This window comes from Oncorhynchus mykiss, chromosome 18, assembly GCF_013265735.2.
Source record: "Oncorhynchus mykiss isolate Arlee chromosome 18, USDA_OmykA_1.1, whole genome shotgun sequence".
NCBI lineage: Eukaryota > Metazoa > Chordata > Actinopteri > Salmoniformes > Salmonidae > Oncorhynchus > Oncorhynchus mykiss.
The window spans coordinates 35051041-35071161 of NC_048582.1; the positions used below are offsets into that span (position 1 = coordinate 35051041).

General features: G+C 42.5%; 1 protein-coding gene across 2 annotated transcripts in view; it reads right to left on the reverse strand.

The window, feature by feature from the left end:
• Positions 1 to 354: 354 nt before the first annotated feature.
• ago3b (argonaute RISC catalytic component 3b) overlaps positions 355 to 20121 on the reverse strand; it is a 42423-nt gene continuing 22656 nt past the window's right edge. For both annotated transcript variants that reach the window (XM_021571762.2, XM_021571761.2), the window contains exons 13-19: positions 4048 to 4207; positions 3253 to 3343; positions 2884 to 3078; positions 2563 to 2697; positions 2354 to 2455; positions 1874 to 2073; positions 355 to 1652 (exon numbers count right to left, since the gene is read on the reverse strand). In XM_021571762.2, the coding sequence (XP_021427437.2) occupies positions 1544 to 1652; positions 1874 to 2073; positions 2354 to 2455; positions 2563 to 2697; positions 2884 to 3078; positions 3253 to 3343; positions 4048 to 4207 (992 nt within the window). In that variant the 3' untranslated portion in view covers positions 355 to 1543. The remainder of the gene's footprint in view (positions 1653 to 1873; positions 2074 to 2353; positions 2456 to 2562; positions 2698 to 2883; positions 3079 to 3252; positions 3344 to 4047; positions 4208 to 20121) is intronic.

Sequence of the window (20121 nt, forward strand, 5' to 3'; positions counted from 1 at the left end):
CAAAACAGCTTGATAAAACTCTGAAATTTGAAGGCTTACTTTGAACAGTGCAAAATGAGTCCTCCACTAGCGGGTTAAAATGAACCATACAGATCTGTTAGCTAACTGTCCCCACCTTCAATTGATCAGTCTACATATAAAAAAAAAAAAATCACATTAAAAATGAAATCATGAAACTGAACCCATGCAGCCATACACGCTGTGCTCTCTAACCCCAGACATTTCTAGACAACATATCATGCTGACAGTAATGCCTGGATGAGATTATTTGACTGTATAACTAAACGAATTGACTGATCTCAGAGGAGCTCCAACTAAAATAGATACATCCTTGGTCTTTCAAATTCTTCTTTCCACCTAAAACGGGCACATAATTCACTCCATTTACTAAAAAACACGTATTGTGTCATGTCACCCCCACATAACCATTTTGTGGCATCAATCCTTGCCCCAGTTTACATTCTTTATCCGTTATCACCTGCCCATATCCGGTCATAATGGCCCAAAAATATACAAATCGGTATGTTAACCATAGAACCCTTTTTATGCATTAACGACTTATTGCACTAAAAGGTGTGACATCAGTTCCTTAGTTCAAATTTGACCAAACGAACAGTGCTCTATTGCTGAAAATGAATGATAAATAAGATGAATCTCAAATCACAGAAGGATAAATAATAATAAAAACAAAGAGAGTGAAATCTGTAGCTACCACAGTGAAATCTGTAGCTACCACAGTGAAATCTGTAGCTACCACAGTGAAATCTGTAGCTACCACAGTGAAATCTGTAGCTACCACAGTGAACCGTAAAGGTTCTGAGTAGGTCCATGGTGTGGCCAGGGTTGATATTCTAAAAGTACAACAAACAATAGCTGTAAAACATTTTGTTTCTGTAAATGCCTTTTGATAGAGATAGAGATTGCCGTGTTAAGTAAATCCCCATTGGCTTAAAGAGAGCAGAGTAACTGGGCGAGCAGCTTGCCCTATGAAAAAGGGCATAGCTGTGATTCACAAGCGTTCTCGACTAACAGGCATCGCCATGGCAATCAGACTTCTACAGAACATACAAAGACGCACATATAACGACAATAAGCTAACGAAGACATTTAAAAGAGGACAATTTATACGATTGAACATAGATAGGCAAGTCATCATATCAGCACTGGGTTGAGGAACAAGAATGATCCTCACTGGACCTGCTATGTCCCCACCCAACCCCTGAAACCATCCTTATCAATTCCCCTGTCTTGTCTTCTACACTCTGGCATTTTGAAAGTAAGACAAAGCAAAAGTTGAGCACAGCTCAAGGAGCAGTATCATTAATTAAAAACACAGCAAAGGAGAACAGGCTGGGAGAGGATTGGCTGGTTTCATATTGCATAACGTTGCTGTACTCCCCCCTGGTTGTTGTTATCCTTCGTGGCTTGGCATCCCCTCATCGGGACCAGAGCTGCGCCAGCCCAAAGTCCGATATGCGATGGCTGACCCCCACTAGGACACAGAGGCTGATAGGGTGGGGTGTTGGGAGGGTTATTCTACCTCTCAGGCGAAATACATAGTCCTCAGTGTGTCGTGATGAATCTGAACAGCCTTGGCGAGGGCCGTGGGGTCTCGGCCGTTACTCTGCCCCGAGACATGGCTGCCCTCCGCACTGCGTGTGTTCAAGAGAAGGAAGTGAGGAAACGAGAAAGGGAAAAGGACAGAAAGAGAAGAGAACATTTATCTTGAATGAACTTGACTATTATTTTATAGTCAATACATGACATCGGCCTCCAGTTTCTTTTTACCTGATAAACAGCATGAGACAGTGATTTTAGCCCTACAGAAAAGTATACTTGTTCACAATTAAATGAATCCCTCCCCACCCCCCACCTGTCATGTTCTTTGTCCACCAGGTGGTAGCGGGCACGGAAGGCCACCAGGTGGGCGTAGTAGGCTGGCGCGGGGATGGAGACCGAGCGGGTGCAGCGGACGTAGGTGTGGCACAGCTGGTAGGTGAGCAGCTGAAACTCATCAGCCGTGAAGCAGTTGTCGTCCCACAGGACGTGGTAATGGGATGGTCGGCTCGTACCCTGTAGGGAGAAGGCAAAGTCTGTAATACCACAGGAACAATGAGGGTTCCATGGAGAGGATACCAGCATTGATTCAACACTGACAACGAAGTGTAGTGGAAAGCAATAGAGGCCGACGAACCTCTGAGAAAGTATCAATGACGGCAAGAGTCGACATTAGGGAGAAATAAGCAGGATATACTACCTGAACTTGTCCAATAAGAATGCTGACTTTAGTATTACAATGTTTTCCCATTGTATGCCTATTGAACATAACCCTGGTGTGAGTCTTGACACACACCTGTATTCCTGCGTGGCTGCAGAGGTAAAAGTCAAACTCATAGGGGTGAGTGATATCTGTGTCCACAGTGGTGCCTGCAGGAATGTTACCACTCCGTCCAACCTGCCAAAGAAACAACACCCCATTTAAAAACAGTTCAACCACCAATCTAAGCCTAGCAGATAAAGTCAATCATTAATGTACAAGGAGAGATCCATAGCACTGCTTACCCGCTCATTGCGGTCTGCACAGAAGAGGCGTGTGTGGTGGCGTTTCTGCACTACGATGTAGGTGATGCCCGGCTGGTACTCCTTCTCCAACATGATACAGGCTTCCCTGATCGCCAGCAGCTCATAGTACAGCACCTGCCACACAGAGAGAAGTCAACTCACCAGCAAAGAGTGGCACGCGGTGAAGAATTCAAGTTTAAGGCTAATAGTCTATGAAGAACATTTTTATAATACATGTATTTCTCAATATAGGGACATCATTTGGCTTGGCTGTCAACTTTAAATGAGAGATTGAAGGGGGACATAAGTATTTTAACTAACCTGTCTGAACTGTCCCTCTGACACGCCATCCCTGTAAAATATGATTCTGGTGGGTTTGTAGCGGGTAGACTTGTAGAACTGGATGAGGAGCTCCCGCACCATGGAGGCCAGGTCCTGGATCACCTCCTGTCTGGGTCTCTGGACCCTCACTGTGGCACAGTACCTGCTGGGGTGGGCGTCCATACTGCCCACCACCTGGGACAGAAACATGACTTCTGACACTATGTTTCAGAACGCTATTGTAGCAAACTAGTAGATTACCAATGTACTAGATCCATCAGACTCCATGACAACTCTGTCTGATAACAGACAAGGCAGTGTTTGTGAGGAAAGTGGAAATGGAAACTAGAGTGACAGGAAGAGACTGACCGCTGCGATGGAAGGCTTCTTTCCGTCTCCGGCTGGAGGGTGAGTGACGTCGGCCCCCAGGAAGATAACAGGCTGCTGGAACACTGAGGGACTGGGTGAAGAGAGAGACAAACATCAGACATATACTACAGTCCAAAACTTTGGGGTCACTTTTGAAAGGAAAGCAATTTGCTTGTCCAATGCCAATTTCTCGAATGGAATAGCCTTCATTTCTCAGAACAAGAATAGACTGACGAGTTTCAGAAGAAAGGTATTTGTTTCTGGCCATTTTGAGCCTGTAATCATACCCACAAATGCTGATGCTCCAGATTCTCAGTCCGAAGAAGGCCAGTTTTAATTCTTATTTAAATCAGGACAACAGTTTTCGGCTGTGCTAACATAATTGCAAAAGGGTTTTCTAATGATCAATTAGCCTTTTAACTTGGATTAGCTAACACAACGTGCCATTGGAACACAGGAGGAGTGATGGTTGCTGATAATGGGCCTCTGTACACCTATGTAGATACGTAGATATATTTTTTAAAATCAGCCGTTTCCAGCTACAATAGTCATTCACAACATTAACAATGTCTACACTGTATTTCTGATCAATTTGATGTTATTCTAATGGACACATTTTTTTTTCCAATAATAAGGACATTTCTAAGTTACCCCAAACTTTTGAACAGTGGTGTATGTCCAAATAGGTTTTTGTCATACACTACATAGGTGTTTTCCATCATAAAGTATATATGCGTTTCTGCTAAATAGGGGTTTTCTGCCTGTGGCCACACCCGCTCTTTCACTTTGCTTTACCGTTGGTGTGGGACCAGGATGTTGTTGATGCCCCCCAGTTTGACGTTGATCTTGAGGCAGAGGTTGGAAAGGGTCTGGGGGGACGTCTTCACCACGTTCTTCACCTGGACACACTGAGTGGCCATGCCGAGAAGGGTGTCTCCAACCCGCTTTACCTCAGCTGTTAGAGAGACAAAGGGAACCATTTTACACCTGGTGCCATATTGTAGGACACAGGTAACCATTTACATCCAATGCCATATTGTAGACACCGGTAAACATCTTACACTTAATGCCATCTTGTACATGGTATACTCTGGCTATGGAAATAACCAAAATAAATACACAGTCGTGGAAAATACACAATTAGTAGAGGTCGACTGATTATGATTTTTCAACTCCGATACTGAATATTGGAGGACCAAAATATATATATTTGTAATAATGACAATTACAACAATACTGAACGAACAATGAACACTTATTTCAACTTAATATAATACATAAATAAAATCTATTTAGTCAAATAAATAATGAAATATGTTCAATTTTGGTTTAAATAATGCAAAAACACAGTGTTGGAGAAGAAAAGTAAAAGTGCCATATGTGCCATGTAAAAAAAGCTAGCATTTAAGTTCCTTGCTCAGAACATGAGAACATATGAAAGCTGGTTGCAGTTATTATAGGAATTTTTGGACTATTTCTCTCTATACCATTTGTATTTCATATGCCTTTGACTATTGGATGTTCTTATAGGTACTATAGTATTGCCAGACAAATCTCGGGAGTTGATAGGCTTGAAGTCAAACAGTACTGTGCTTCAAGCATTGCGAAGAGCTGCTGGCAAATGCAGGAAAGTGCTGTTTGAATGAATGCTTACATGCCTGCTGCTGCCTACCACCGCTCAGTCAGACTGCTCTATCAAATATCAAATCATAGACAATATAATAAAATAATATAATAAATACACAGAAATACGAGCCATAGGTCATTAATATGGTCAAATCTGGAAACGATAATTTCGAAAACAAAACATTCATTCTTTCAGTGAAATACGGAACCGTTCCGTATTTTATCGAACGGGTGGCATCCCTAAGTCGAAATATTGCTGTTACATTGCACAACCTTCAATGTTATGTCAAAATTATGTACAATTCTGGCAAATTAATTACGGTCTTTGTTAGGAAGAAATGGTCTTCACACAGTTCGCAACGAGCCAGTCGGCCCAAACTGCTGCATATACCTCGACTCTGCTTGCACAGAACGCAAGAGTGACACAATTTCCCTAGTTAATATTGCCTGCTAACATGAACTTCTTAATATATATATATATATATATATATATATATATATATATATATATATATATATATATGAAAGTTTAAAAATATATACTTGTGTATTGATTTTAAGAAAGGCATTGATATTCATGGTTAGGTACATTGGTGCAACGACAGTGCTTTTTAAAACTCCCGACAACTGTATGTAAACTTACGACTTCAACTGTATATCCACAGTAAAATGAGTCCTATATCGACATAACCTGAAAGGCTGCTCAGCAAGGAAGAAGCCACTGATCCAAAACCGCCATCAAAAAGCAAGACTACGGTTTGCAACTGTACATGGGGACAAAGATAGTACTATTTGGAGAAATCGCCTCTGGTCTAATAAAACAAAAATAGAACTGCTTGGCCATAATGACTATCGTAATGTTTGGAGCAAAAAGGGGGGGGCTTGCAAGCCGAAGAACACCATCCCAACCGTAAAGCACGGGGGTGGCAGCATCATGTTGTGGGAGTACTTTGCTGCAAGAGGGACTAGTGCATTTCACAAAATAGATGGCATCATGCCGGAAGGAAAATTATGTGGATATATTGAAGCAATATCTCAAGACATCAGTCAGGAAATTAAAGCTTGGTTGCAAATGGGTCTTCCAAATGGACAATGACCCCCAAGCATATTTCCAAAGTTGTGGCAAAATGGCAAAAAGGACCACAGTCAAGGTATTGGAGTGGCCATCACAAAGCCCTGACCTCCATACTATAGAAAATTTGTGGGCAGAACTGAAAAAGCATGTGCGAGCAAGGAGGCCTTCAAACCTGACTCAGTTACACCATCTCTGTCAAGAGGAATGGGCCGAAAATTCACCCAACTTATTGTGGGAAGCTTGTGGAAGGCTACCCGAAACGTTTGACCCAAGTCAAACAATTTAAAGGCAATGCTACCAAATACTAATTGAGTGTATGTAAACTTCTGACCCACTGGGAATGTGATGAAAGAAATAAAAGCTAAAATAAATCACTCTACAATTATTCTGACATTTCACATTCTTAAAATAAAGTGGTGATCCTAACTGACCTAAAACAGGGAATTTTTACTAGGATTAAATGTCAAGAATTGTGAAACTGAGTTTAAATGTATTTGGCTAAGGTGTATGTAAACTTCCGACTTCAATTGTAAATACTTTTGTACCCGTTTCCTCCAGCATCTTCACAAGGTCCTTTGCTGTTGTTCCGGGATTGATTTGCACTTTTCACACCAAAGTACGTTCATCTCTAGGAGACAGAACGCGTCTCCTTCCTGAGGGGTATGACGGCTGTGTGGTCCCATGGCGTTTACAATTGCGTACTATTGTTTGTACAGATGAACGTGGTACCTTCAGGCGTTTGGAAATTGCTCCCAAGAATGAACCAGACTTGTGGAGGTCAACAATTTTTTTCTGAGGTTTTGGCTGATTTCTTTTGATTTTCCCATGATGTGAAACAAAGAGGCATTGAGTTTGAAGGTAGGCCTTGAACTACATCCACAGGTACACCTCCAAATGACTAAAATGTTGTCAATTAGCCTGTTGTCAATCAGAAGCTTCTAAAGCCATGACATCATTGTTCTGGAATTTAAAGGCATAGTCAACTTAGTCAACTGGAATTGTAACACAGTGAATTATAAGTGAAATAATCTCTGTAAACAATTTTTTGAAAAATGACTTGTGTTATGCACAAAGCATCTTGCCACCTTGATGTAATTAAATGTATCACTAGCCACTTTAAACAATGCCACTCTATTTAATGTTTTCATACCCTACATTACTCATCTCATATGTATATACTGTACTCTATACCATCTACTGCATCTTGCCTATGCCGTTCGGGCATCACTCATTCATATATTTTTATGTACATATTCGGATCCATTCCTTTGTGTATAAGAGGTAGTTGTTGTGAAAGTGTTAGGTTATATTACTTGTTAGATATTATTGCATGGTCGGAACTAGAAGCACAAGCATTTCGATGCAACTGCAGAACTGTGACAGACATCCCGTGGGTTTACCATCTACAGAAAGTCACATATATGGAAACTTGCAGAAAGGAGTACATAGTGTTTGTTCTTTTGAATGCAGTTAGCACAAGCTTGATAGCCCGAGGGCTCAACCGTCCATCTTAAGTCTGCACGGACAACTAATTACCTTTTACACACGATCTGCTGACTGCCACGTATACAGAAAGGGGTTGTATTTTCTCAATAAAGCAAGGACCCGACTATGTTTGTTAAGCTTTCAACTCTGAGCCATTATTGGTGATGGTTGATGGCTTCGTTTTTGTAAATCTTATAAAATTGTTGTTTGAAAGAGTCAGCAATTCTATAGGAAGAGAGAGACTAACACAATTTGGCGACGAGGAGGGATGGCAACTCCGCTTGCTGATTGCTCCCGAGGAGACCGAGGGATGACGTATGTACGTCGTCCCCACAGTGACTGTACGTACATACCCCAACCAGAAGCCGTGGATAACAGACAACATTCACACTGAGCTAAAAGGGTAGAGCTGCTGCTTTCAAGAGGCGGAACTCTAACCCAGAAGCTTATAAGAAATCCCGCTATTCCCTCCGATGAACCATCAAACAGGCAAAGCGTCAATACAGGACTAAGATCGAATCGTACTACACCGGCTCCGATGCTCAACGGCTGTGGCAGGGCTTGCAAACTATTATAGACTACAAAGTGAAGCACAGCCGAGAGCTGCCCAGTGAGACGAGCCTACCAGACGAGCTAAATAAATTATATTCTTGCTTCGAGGCAAGTAACACTGAAACATGCACGAGAGCATCGTCAGGTGTAAATATATGAGCTATGTGATTCCAGGACAGGATCCTGAAGAAATATGCCATGGGTTACCATCGTCAGGTGTAAATGTATGAGCTATGTGATTCCAGGACAAAGTCCTGAAGAAATATGCCATGGGTTACCATCATCAGGTGTCAATGTATGAGCTATGTGATTCCAGGACAAAGTCCTGAAGAAATATGCCATGGGTTACCATCGTCAGGTGTAAATGTATGGGCTATGTGATTCCAGGACAAAGTCCTGAAGAAATATGCCATGGGTTACCATCATCAGGTGTAAATGTATGAGCTATGTGATTCCAGGACAAAGTCCTGAAGAAATATGCCATGGGTTACCATCGTCAGGTGTAAATGTATGAGCTATGTGATTCCAGGACAAAGTCCTGAAGAAATATGCCATGGGTTACCATCGTCGGGTGTAAATGTATGAGCTATGTGATTCCAGGACAGGTTCAAGTCAAAAATATTCCTGCAGCTTAGACAAACATTATAAAAGAAAATTAATGAATCAGTGTACTGGTGAAAGTTAGTTATGATTGGGAAACCAGCTATAAATTTAAAACATACGGGAGAATTTGCATAGGAGGAACTGCCATTTGGGTATAACATTTAAAATAAAATAATGAAGAAATTATATTAATTATTTTTTATATTATATAAATTATATAAAAATATATTTTAGAATTATAAGAAAGGAAGATGGATGGGTTCGGATTTCTAAACTTTAAATATGATTAATCATTAGTTATAATAGAGACATGAGGGGTGCCATAGTCTAGGGTCTACACCAGAAGTTAATGGTTATCTGTAGGAGGAAGGTATATGGTGGGTGCAATTAAGCTTGGAATGTGCTGAGTGTAGGGAAAACGATCACGTGGCAGGCACTGATAAGGGGAGAGAGCCATGGATTAGTGATGAAGGGGGTCAGGTCACATTAAGGGAGAAGGAACAGTTTATTGCCCGTATCACTTTGTTTCCTGCCTAGCAGCAGCGATGGAGTGTTGCGAGAAGGAAGAGATTCCACCCCAAAGTGGATTCCACCCCACTGCTCAAAAAAATAAAGGGAACACTAAAATAACACATCCTAGATCTGAATGAATGAAATATTATTATTAAATACTTTTTTCTTTACATAGTTGAATGTGCTGACAAAAATCACACAAAAATGATCAATGGAAATCAAATTTATCAACCCATGGAGGTCTGGATTTGGAGTCGCACTCAAAATTAAAGTGGAAAACCACACTACAGGCTGATCCAACTTTGATGTAATGTCCTTAAAACAAGTCAAAATGAGGCTCAGTAGTGTGTGTGGCCTCCACGTGCCTGTATGACCTCCCTACAACGCTTGGGCATGATCCTGATGAGGTGGCGGATGGTCTCCTGAGGGATCTCCTCCCAGACCTGGACTAAAGCATCCGCCAACTCCTGTACAGTCTGTGGTGCAACGTGGCGTTGGTGGATGGAGCGAGACATGATGTCCCAGATGTGCTCAATTGGATTCAGGTCTGGGGAACGGGTGGGCCAGTCCATAGCATCAATGCCTTCCTCTTACAGGAACTGCTGACACACTCCAGCCACATGAGGTCTAGCATTGTCTTGCATTATGAGGAACCCAGGGCCAAACGCACCAGCATATGGTCTCACAAGGGGTCTGAGGATCTCATCTCGGTACCTAATGGCAGTCAGGCTACCTCTGGCGAGCACATGGAGGGCTGTGCGGCCCCCCAATGAAATGCCACTCCACACGCTGACAGACCCAGCAAACCTTCTTGCCACAGCTCACATTGATGTGCCATCCTGGATGAGCTGCACTACCTGAGCCACTTGTGTGGGTTGTAGACCTTGCCTGACCGATCATCTCACGGGACCAGTGAAGGTCATGGCAGACAAATGGGGCAGGGACATTCTGGAACAGGTACCGCTCTGGCACAAAGTAGCAGATTTTCCCTTAAAAAGGTACATTGAGTGAAATCTTATTAGCAGAATGTAGAAATAACTTTTTGAAGTTTGAGGAAACCAAGAAATCCAAGAAATGTGTATGTTTAGAAAGTGGGAGAGGGAAGCCAAAAGACAGACAGGAAAGTTAAAGGAATAATGCTGAAAGAAAGTAACAAGAAACACACGGAGGAAGATAAGAAAAGAAGGAGAAACACGGATGATGACTTTCCACCCCCTATTATAACCCTGTATCCACTTCACCAGCACCAGCCCTGGTTGTCCGACAGCAGCTCTCTCAGCCGTCTCTCCCCCACCGTAGCTCTACCAGCAGACCACTTGCAGGAGCAGAAATCTATTCCGTGCACCGCCCACATTGAGTCCGGTCTCTGGTGTAGATGGACTCTGGGAACTCGATGCCGACCCCTACATGTAAATTCCTTACCCAAAACGGTCACGACCAGAACAGGTAAAAAAAGAAAAAAAAAGAAAAAGGGGGACCCGAACACAACATTTCTCCAGGCACCTCTGGTAACGTTCTCTAATTCACAACTGCGATCTGTGGACGGTGAGGAGGGCCATGTCGAATGGCACCCGCTCGTCGACATCCAAAAGACTTGGATGAAATTAAGAAGGACATTGCTAAAGAACTTACAAATCTTACAAAGGACACTGGTGATTTTACCACACAGCTACTTAAGTTGGCCGTACAAGCCATCTGCAGCTGAGATCACGCACATTTGCTGTGTCAAGATGAGGTTGCAATGGGCAGACGTTGAGGGAGGCTTTGATGAAAACTACCAATGGGAAGATGATGGAGCGTATCATACCCAACTGGTTACACTGTGTGATCAAATAAAATAAACATTACCCACCCATGACTGATTGGGCAGCTATCCATAGTTGCACGCAGAAAGCTAAAGAGTGGTTGGAACACTACAGACATGGGCTGAAAACCTGCTACTGAAAGCATAGCGGGCTCAAACCAATGACTATGACAGCCTCTTTAAATCTGCCCTAATGAATGGAATTTTGCCAGCCCTTAGTAAACAGGTTAAAATGACCTGCATTGGCTGGGAAAGTAACAGTCTACAAGCACTTATTGAACACTGCAAACATGCTGAGAGGCAGCAACTGTCTCAAGAAGACAAGACAAAACAGAGAATAGAAAAAGAAGGAGTGAAGTTACAAGCTGCACAGGCTTTTTAAATCAAGGACAAGGCCAGCAGCGGCAGGCTCAGCGAAGACCTCAAAATGATGGACAGAGGGGAAGAGGAACAGGTAGATGAAGAGGGGGAGTCAGTGCTAACGGGTGGGCCAGACAAGAGCAACAACAGGAAATTAGCTTGTTACAACTGTGGAAAGGAGGGACATTTCGCCAGAACATGTCGAAATGAACCTACCGAACGAACAGGGGGCGTAGGAAAACCGGACCTCCACCGAAAACAACGCTTTACAACCCACATATGGACTGACGCAAGATCGAGCCAGCTGACACCCTTAGACAGCATTTAAAGATTTTTTTCAAACCCCCGTGAGGAGCCAATGGTTTGTCTCTTCGTCAGCGGTGAGCCAATCACATTTCTAGAAGATACTCGCTCTGCAATGTCTGCCATAGATTTGGAATTGATGTCCAAACCTCCCACCACTATAGGAGCCTCGGGAGTGACTCTGAAAGAGTTAATAACACATGCATTTACCATCAATACATTTTTGGGGGAATGTTGTCCTGTAAATTTGGCAGGAAGCGATCTTCTCTGTAAATTGGGAATTCATATTCTTTGTGAAGGAAAAGGCCTCCCTGTTGTACAGCCTCAGGAGACGTCACCTCATGATGTTGTCCGACATGGTCTGAACATGAGTGGTACTATGCATGGGATGTACAGGATATTCATGGGTCACACTATGACCCTACTGATTACATTTTATCAACTGCTCGCAGTTGTTGGAAACAGAAGGTAGTTTTATGTCACAGACTGGCTTACATTGCACCGCACATTTCTCACTATTGACAAGAGATTTAGATTATGAACAAAGTTGGCTGACCGGGACCATATCCAAGAGAGCTTACTTTGCAGTGATATGTATAGTGGGCCCCAATTTTGTGCTTTTCAGTGTTAAATTGAATACAGAACAGGCTTTGTTGTATGTATTTATGTATCGGTAGCTAAAAACAGATGTTGCTGCTTGGGAGGATATTGGTATTTGGTTGAAGTCGGTCTTGCAGGGATGGGTCTAAATTCTCCCCCAGCATTCATACTTTGTGTGTTCCATGGCTGTACATGTTCAATGAGATGTGCATGGCCTTCATAGCACTAAACAGATGATTTCCATGGAGAATGAGTCGCCCTTGTTGATTGGTCTCTCTATGGGCTAAAGAGAAGTATGACATTGGGCGAAAGAGGGGGGGGCGTTGAACCGGCTTACTGTCACACCTAAGGACCCACACAGACCAAGCTGAACTCAGTATCCCCTAAGTGAGGAAGCTATCAAGGGGATTACCCCTGTTCATGCTTCATTGGTAGAAAGAGGAGCTGTTGTGCCTTGTCCAGGCTCTCCCTGTAATACCGCCATTCTTTCTGTATGAAAAGCCTCAGGAGATTGGCGTTTTGTTCAAGATCTCAGACCTGTTAACGATGCAGTTTATGCAATGGCTCCTGCTGTGCCAAACCCCATTACGATTCTATCTTCTGTGCGGCAAAACGGTTTTCAGTTGTTGATTTGGCTAATGCTTTTTTATAGCATTCCCGTCGCACCAGAATCACAGTTCTGGTTCGTGTTTAAGATTTTAAACAAGCGTTTGACTCGTCTGCCACCAAGGTTACTCGGAATCTCCGGTGGTATTTTCTGCTGCTTTGGCACAAAATAAATACAGTATGTCGACCTGTTACTGTGTTCTGAAAAAGCATGTGAAGTCGACACCAGAGCTCTGTTAGTGTTTCTTGCTGAAAATTGCAGATGGTCAGGGTGGGGTTGACAGACCTGCTCCACAATGCCAGCACAATCGTGGGGTTTACCATTATCATTAGTTGGCAAATTTTTTATAAACCAAATACTTTCAGACTTTTACTCAAGTAGTATTTTACAGGGTGACTTTCACTTTTACTTGAGTAAAAGTAAAGATACCTTAATAGAAAATGACTCAGTATGACAATGTTGTACTTTTTCCACCACTGCCTACGCAAGTACGACTGCTATAGATACTTAAGAGTGCAAAACTGCCATCACATCTGTCAGCTCAGGCTGCAGAATTATTTTCACTGACTAGGGTGTGCGTTCTAGCTAAGGATAAAACTGTTACCATTTATACTGATAGCAGATACGCGTTCGGGGTGGTGCACGATTGTGCATCATCATCTGGTAAGACTGATTGCGAAACTATATAAAACAACTGTCTCTAAAGGGAATGCTATGGCTGCCATGGCTGCAAAGGCAGCTGCCGTGTTAATTGTTTCCCCCACTCTCCAAATGGTTTCACTTCCTGTTTCTGCAGCAAATATGTTTACATGATGTTTCTGATCTGCAATCAGGTGCAGAGCCTGGGGAGGTGAGACAGTGGAGGAAGAAGTGTTCCTTTGACAGCCTTCCCATTTTACCCAGATCTTGCTTCCCCTATGTGGCTAAGTTGACACATGGCCAAGATCATGTGTCAAAGGGGGAGTAGTAGAAATTGTACATCCTTTTTTGGTTTCCTCCTGGATTTTGTGCTAAGTGTTTGATTTGTATGACTAAAAACGCAGGCAAAGGCTGCCTATGTCAACTCACCCAAGGCCCGAAGACCCTTTTGAGCACATAATGATGGACTTCATTGAGCTTACTCCATGCCAGGGGTATAGGTACTGCCTGGTTGATGCCTTCTCCAAATGGGTAGAAGCATTTCTTTGTAAGCATGCCACAGCAATGGCTGTAGCAAATAACCTACTAAGGGAAATCATCCCTAAGTGAGGTCTGCCGTCCAAATGAACAGCTCTCATTTTGTAAATAGTGTTATTTCGAACATATCTGAAAGTTTGCAGATTGACCTGTAAATACATTGTGGTTATCATCCATCCAGTGGTGATCTCATAGAGAGAGCCAACCAAACACTGAAAATTAAATTGATTAAAACCTGTTAAGTCTACCCTCTCCTTTTTCGAACATTCTGTTAAAAATCGCGCAACATTTCAGCGTCCTGCTACTCATGCCAGGAATATAGTATATGCATATGATATGATTAGTATGTGTGGATAGAAAACACTCTGAAGTTTCTAAAACTGGTTAAATCACGACTGTGACTATAACAGTGTGTGTTTCATCGAAAAGTGCAAGAAAAACTGGTAACTGAAAACTGAAAAATATATCCATGCGCCACTTGCATGTATTGTTTAAGGGGCACCAAAATTAATAGGGCCAAGGATGCAATTCCTACAGCTTCCACACGATGTAGCCAAACACGTCATTTTCATTGACAAAAATCCTTTGTGTCATGACAAATAGATCCTTCATTCCATCCAGCCTACAGCAATCGATTTTGGAAGAGAGAAAAATGGACATTGTTTTCTTGAGTAGCTGCTATTGAATACAGATCGCCCAGTGATCAATTTGATCGCTTATTAACGTTTACAAATACCTAAAGTTGGGTTACAAAAGTAGGTTGAAGTGTTTTGTCAAAGAATATAGGCAACTTATATAATTTTAAAAAATGACGTTGCGTTTTGGAAGAGAGCTTTTTTCCTGAACCAGACAGGCTATACAAATGGATATTTTGGGCATACATGGACGGATTTAATCGGGAAAAATACCCAATTGTGATGTTTATGGAACATATAGGAGTGCCAACAAAGAATATCATCAAAGGTAATGAATGTTTTATATTTTATTTCTGCGTTTTTGTGTAGCGCCAGCTACGCTAATTCTTTTGTTTACGTCCCCTTCAGGTATATTGGGGTGTTGCATGCTATCAGATAATAGCTTCTCATGCTTTCGCCAAAAAGCATTTTAAAAATCTGACTTGTTGGCTAGATTCACAACGAGTGTAGCTTTAATTCAATACCCTGTATGTGTGTTTTAATGAACGTTTGAGTTTTAACGAGTACATTTAGCATTTAGCGTAGCGCATTTGCATTTCCAGGTGCCTACTTGAGACGTCTGCGTCTCAAGTAGGATCAACAGGTTAATGAAGCTTCCAGTTGAGGAATTGTGAGGCGTCGGTTTCTCAAACTAGACACTAATGTCATTGTCCTCTTGGTCAGTTTTGCACCGAGGCCTCCCACTCCTTTTTCTATTCTGGTTCGAGACAGTTCGCGCTGTTCTGTGAAGGGAGTTGTACACAGCGTTTTACGATATCTTCAGTTTCTTGCCAATTTCTCACATGGAATAACCTTCATTTTCTCAGAACAAGAACATAATGATGAGTTTCAGAATAATGTTATTTGTTTCTGGCCATTTTGAGCCAGTAATCAAACCCACAAATGCTGATGCTCCAGATACTCAACTATTCAGACCCATTGTATTGCTTCTTTAAATCAGAACAGCAGTTTTCAGCTGTGCTAACATAATTGCAAAAGGGTTTTTTCTAATGATCAATTAGCCTTTTAAAATGATCAAATTGGATTAGCTAACATGACGTGCCATTGGAACACAGGAGTGATGTTGCTGATAATGGGCCTCCGTATGCCTATGTAGACATTCCATAAAAATCTGCCGTTTCCAGCTACAATAGTCATACAATAGTCATTTATAACATTAATGTTTACACTGATGTTATTTTCAATGGACAAAAAATGTTTTTCTTTAAAACAAGGACATTTCTAAGTGACCCCAAACTTTTGAACAGTAGTGTACATAAGTATTTGAACCCTTTGTTGTGAGACTCAAAATTGAACTCTGGTGCATCCTGTTTCCATTGATCATTGTTGAGATGTTTCTACAACTTGTGGTAAACACCTGTGGTAAATTCAATTGATTGGACATGATTTGAAAAGGCACACACCTGTCTATATAAAAAGGTCCCAAAGTTGATAGTGCATGTCAGAACAAAAACCAAGTCAGGAGGTCAAAGGAATTTTCCGTAGAGCTCCGAGACAGGATTGTTTCTAGGCACAGATCTGGGGAAGGGTACCAAAACATTTCTGCAGCATTGAAGGTCCCCAAGAACACAGTGGCCTCCATCATTCTTAACTGGAAAAGTTTGGAAGCACCAAGACTCTTCCTAGAAATGGTCGCCCGGCAAAACTGAGCAATCGGGGTAGAAGGGCATTGGTCAAGTCTCTGACCTTGAAATAAGATTCTCTGGTCTGATGAAACCAAGATTGAACTCTATGGCCTGAATGCCAAGCTTCAAGTCTGGAGGAAACCTGGCACCATCCCACCAGAGAAGGAGGGTGGTGGCAGCATCCATGTGGCGGGGATGTTTTTCAATAGCAGGGACTGGGAGACTAGTCAGGATCGAAGGTAAGATGAACAGAGCAAAGTACAGAGAGATCCTTGTTGAAAACCTGATCCAGAGTGCTCAGGAACTCAGACTGGGGCAAAGGTTCACCTTCCAACAGGAAAACGACCCTAAGCACACAGCCAAGACAACGCAGGAGTGGCTTCGGGACAAGTCTCTGAATGCCCTTGAATGACCCAGCAAGAGCCCGAACTTGAACCCCATCAAACATCTCTGGAGAGACCTGAAAATAAATGTGCAGCGACGCTCCCCAACCAACCTGACAGAGAGAGAGGATATGCAGAGAACAATGGGAGAAATTCCGTAATACAGGTGTGCCAAGCTTGCAGTCAGTAGAAAGCCCTTTTTAGTGTCCTAAGTTTTCATAACTGACCTTAATTGCCTACCATCTGTAAGCTGTTAGTGTCTTAACAACCGTTCCACAGGTGCATGTTCATTAATTGTTTATGGAACAAGCATGGGAAACAGTGTTTAAACCCTTTACAATGAAGATCTGTGAAGTTATTTAGATTTTTACGAATTATCTTTGAAAGACAGGGTCCTGAAAAGGGGACGTTTCTTTTTTTTCTGAGTTTATATCTCAATTGCAAAAGGTACTGTTCTTGGCTTGATAAAAACAAAATGTTGGGCAGTATTTTGTTGAGAAAACATAAGGAACATTATTTTTTGAATACAGAGGTTCAATCCAGTGTTCCTTATGGCTATTAGCTGGACCAAAATGTTTCCATTTGGGATAGTGATATCCGCACATACTATATGTCCTCTTCAGGTTGGGATGAGGAGCAGAGCAGCACAGATGGTCTCCCTGACTGCCCCTAAGAAGTCAGCAACATACTTCCGTGGACGCTAACACTATCTGCGGGGACGTTTTGTGCCTCTTGCCACGGATAAGAAGTACCAGCTCAACCTACCTCAGTACCACAATACTGACTGTGTGTACCAGCTGCAGTGGTGCCGAGTGATATACAGTAGTGGAAAAAAACACTACTCATCGTGAAATGTGATTAAAGTAACACTCCCATTTACGCTTTTACCCTCCACTAAACCACTGGTGCCAACTGTTTAGAAAGGGCTGGGTAAGTACACTTGGCTTTGAGAGGTTATCAACATCAGTGGATCTATTATGAATTTGGTGAGATGTTTACAATGGCAAGATAAAGTATGTGAACCCATTGCAATTAACAGGATTTCTGTATAAACTGATCATAAAATTGATCTGATCTTCATCTAAGTCACAACAATAGACAAACATAGTCTGCTTAAACTAATAACACACAAATTATTATATGCTTTCATGTCTTCATTGAACACACCGTGGGAGCGTTACTTTACTCACAGTGCAGGGTTGGAAAAGTATGTGAAACCTTGGATTTAATAACTGGTTGACCCTCCTTTGGCAGCAATAACCTCAACCAAACATTTTCTGTAGTGGCGGATCAGATCTGCACAACGGTCAGGAGGAATTTTGGACCATTCCTCTTTACAAAACTGTTTCAATTCAGCAATATTCTTGGGATGTCTGGTGTGAACAGCTCTCTTGAGGTCATGCCCCAGCATCTAATCGGTTTGAGGTCAGGACTCAAAGCTTCAATTGGCGGACAGATAGCCTATCATTCTCCTGCAAAATGTCTTGATAAATTAATTCCCAAGTTTTTCCTGTCGATGACAGCAAGCTGTCCAGCCCTGAGGCAGCAAACCAGCCCAAACCATGATCCTCCCTCCACCATAGTTTACAGTTGGGATGAGGTTTTGACATTGGTGTGCTTTGCTTTTTTTCCCTCAACACAGTGTTGTGTGTTCCTTTCAAACAACTCAACTGTAGTTTCATCTGTACACAGAATATTTTGCCAGTGGCACTGTGGAACATCCAGGTGTACGTTTGCAAACTTCCGATGGAAGAAGCCACTGCTGTCCTCCTGTGAACACTTGAGTGGGTTGAGTCACTGATGTGATCTTCCCGTCTGGTTTGGCGCGCGCGCCCGCCCCCCCCCCTTGGGTTGTGCCGTGGCGGAGATCTTTGTGGGCTATACTCGGCCTTGTCTCAGGATGGTAAGTTGGTGGTTGAAGATATCCTCTAGTGGTGTAGGGGGCTGTGCTTTGGCAAAGTGGGTGGGGTTATATCCTTCCTGTTTGGCCCTGGGTGTCATCGGATGAGGCCACAGTGTCTCCTGACCCCTCCTGTCTCAGCCTCCAGTATTTATGCTGCAGTAGTTTATGTGTCGGGGGGCTAGGGTCAGTTTGTTATATCTGGAGTACTTCTCCTGTCCTATCCGGTGTCCTGTGTGAATTTAAGTATGCTCCCTCTAATTCTCTCTTTCTTTCTTTCTTTCTTTCTTTCTCTCTGAGGACCTGAGCCCTAGGACCATGCCTCAGGACTACCTGACATGATGACTCCTTGCTGTCCCCAGTCCACCTGGCCGTGCTGCTGCTCCAGTTTCAACTGTTCTGCCTGTGATTATTATTATTTGACCATGCTGGTCATTTATGAACATTTGAACATCTTGGCCATGTTCTGTTATAATCTCCACCCGGCACAGCCAGAAGAGGACTGGCCCCTCCACATAGCTTGGTTCCTCTCTAGGTTTCTTCCTAGGTTTTGGCCTTTCTAGGGAGTTTTTCCTAGCCACTGTGCTTCTACACCGGCATTGCTTGCTGTTTGGGGTTTTAGGCTGGGTTTCTGTACAGCACTTTGAGATATCAGCTGATGTACAAAGGGCTATATAAATTTAATTTGATCAGCATTCTTGTTTAGTGTTTTACGTATCACAGACTTGTCAGAGATGTTAGCGTGTTCCAGAGATTTTGATTTCTTCAGCTGACACTCTAGGATTCTTCTTGACCTCAGTGAGCATTCTGCACTGTGCTCCTGCAGTTATCTTTGCAGGATAGCCACTCCTAGGGAGAGTAGCAACAGTGCTGAACGTTTTCCATTTTATAGACAATTTGTCTTACTGTGCGCTGATGAACATAAAGGCCTTTTCCAACTTTATGTAAGTAATCAATTCTTAATCTTAGGTCTTCTGAGATCTCTTTTGTTCGAGGCATGGATCACATCAGGCAATGCTTCTTGTGAATAGCAAACCCAAATTTTGTGAGTGTTTTTTGTAGGGCAAGGCAGTTCTAACCAACATCTCCAATCTCATCTCATTGATTGGACTCCAGGTTAGCGGACTCCTGATTCCAATTAGCTTTTGGAGAAGTCATTAGCCTAGGGGTTCAATATAGACTAAATAAAATAAAATACAGTAATGTGTGTGTTATTACATTTAAAACACACTGTTTGTCTGTTTGTGTGACTTAGATGAAGATCAGATCAAATTTGATGACCAATGTATACAGAAATCCAGGCAATTCCAAAGGGTTCAAATACTTTCCAGCCCATGTATTTTGGAATCTTCAAAGTAGCCACCCTTTGTCTTGACAGCTTTGCACACTCTTGGCATTCTCTTAACCAGCTTCACCTGGAATGCTTTTCCAACAGTCTTGAATGAGTTGCCACATATGTAGAGCACTTGTTGGCTGCTTTTCCTTCACTCTGCGGTCCAACTCATCCCAAACCATTTCAATTGGGTTGAGGTCGGGTGATTGTGGAGGCCAGGTCATCTGAT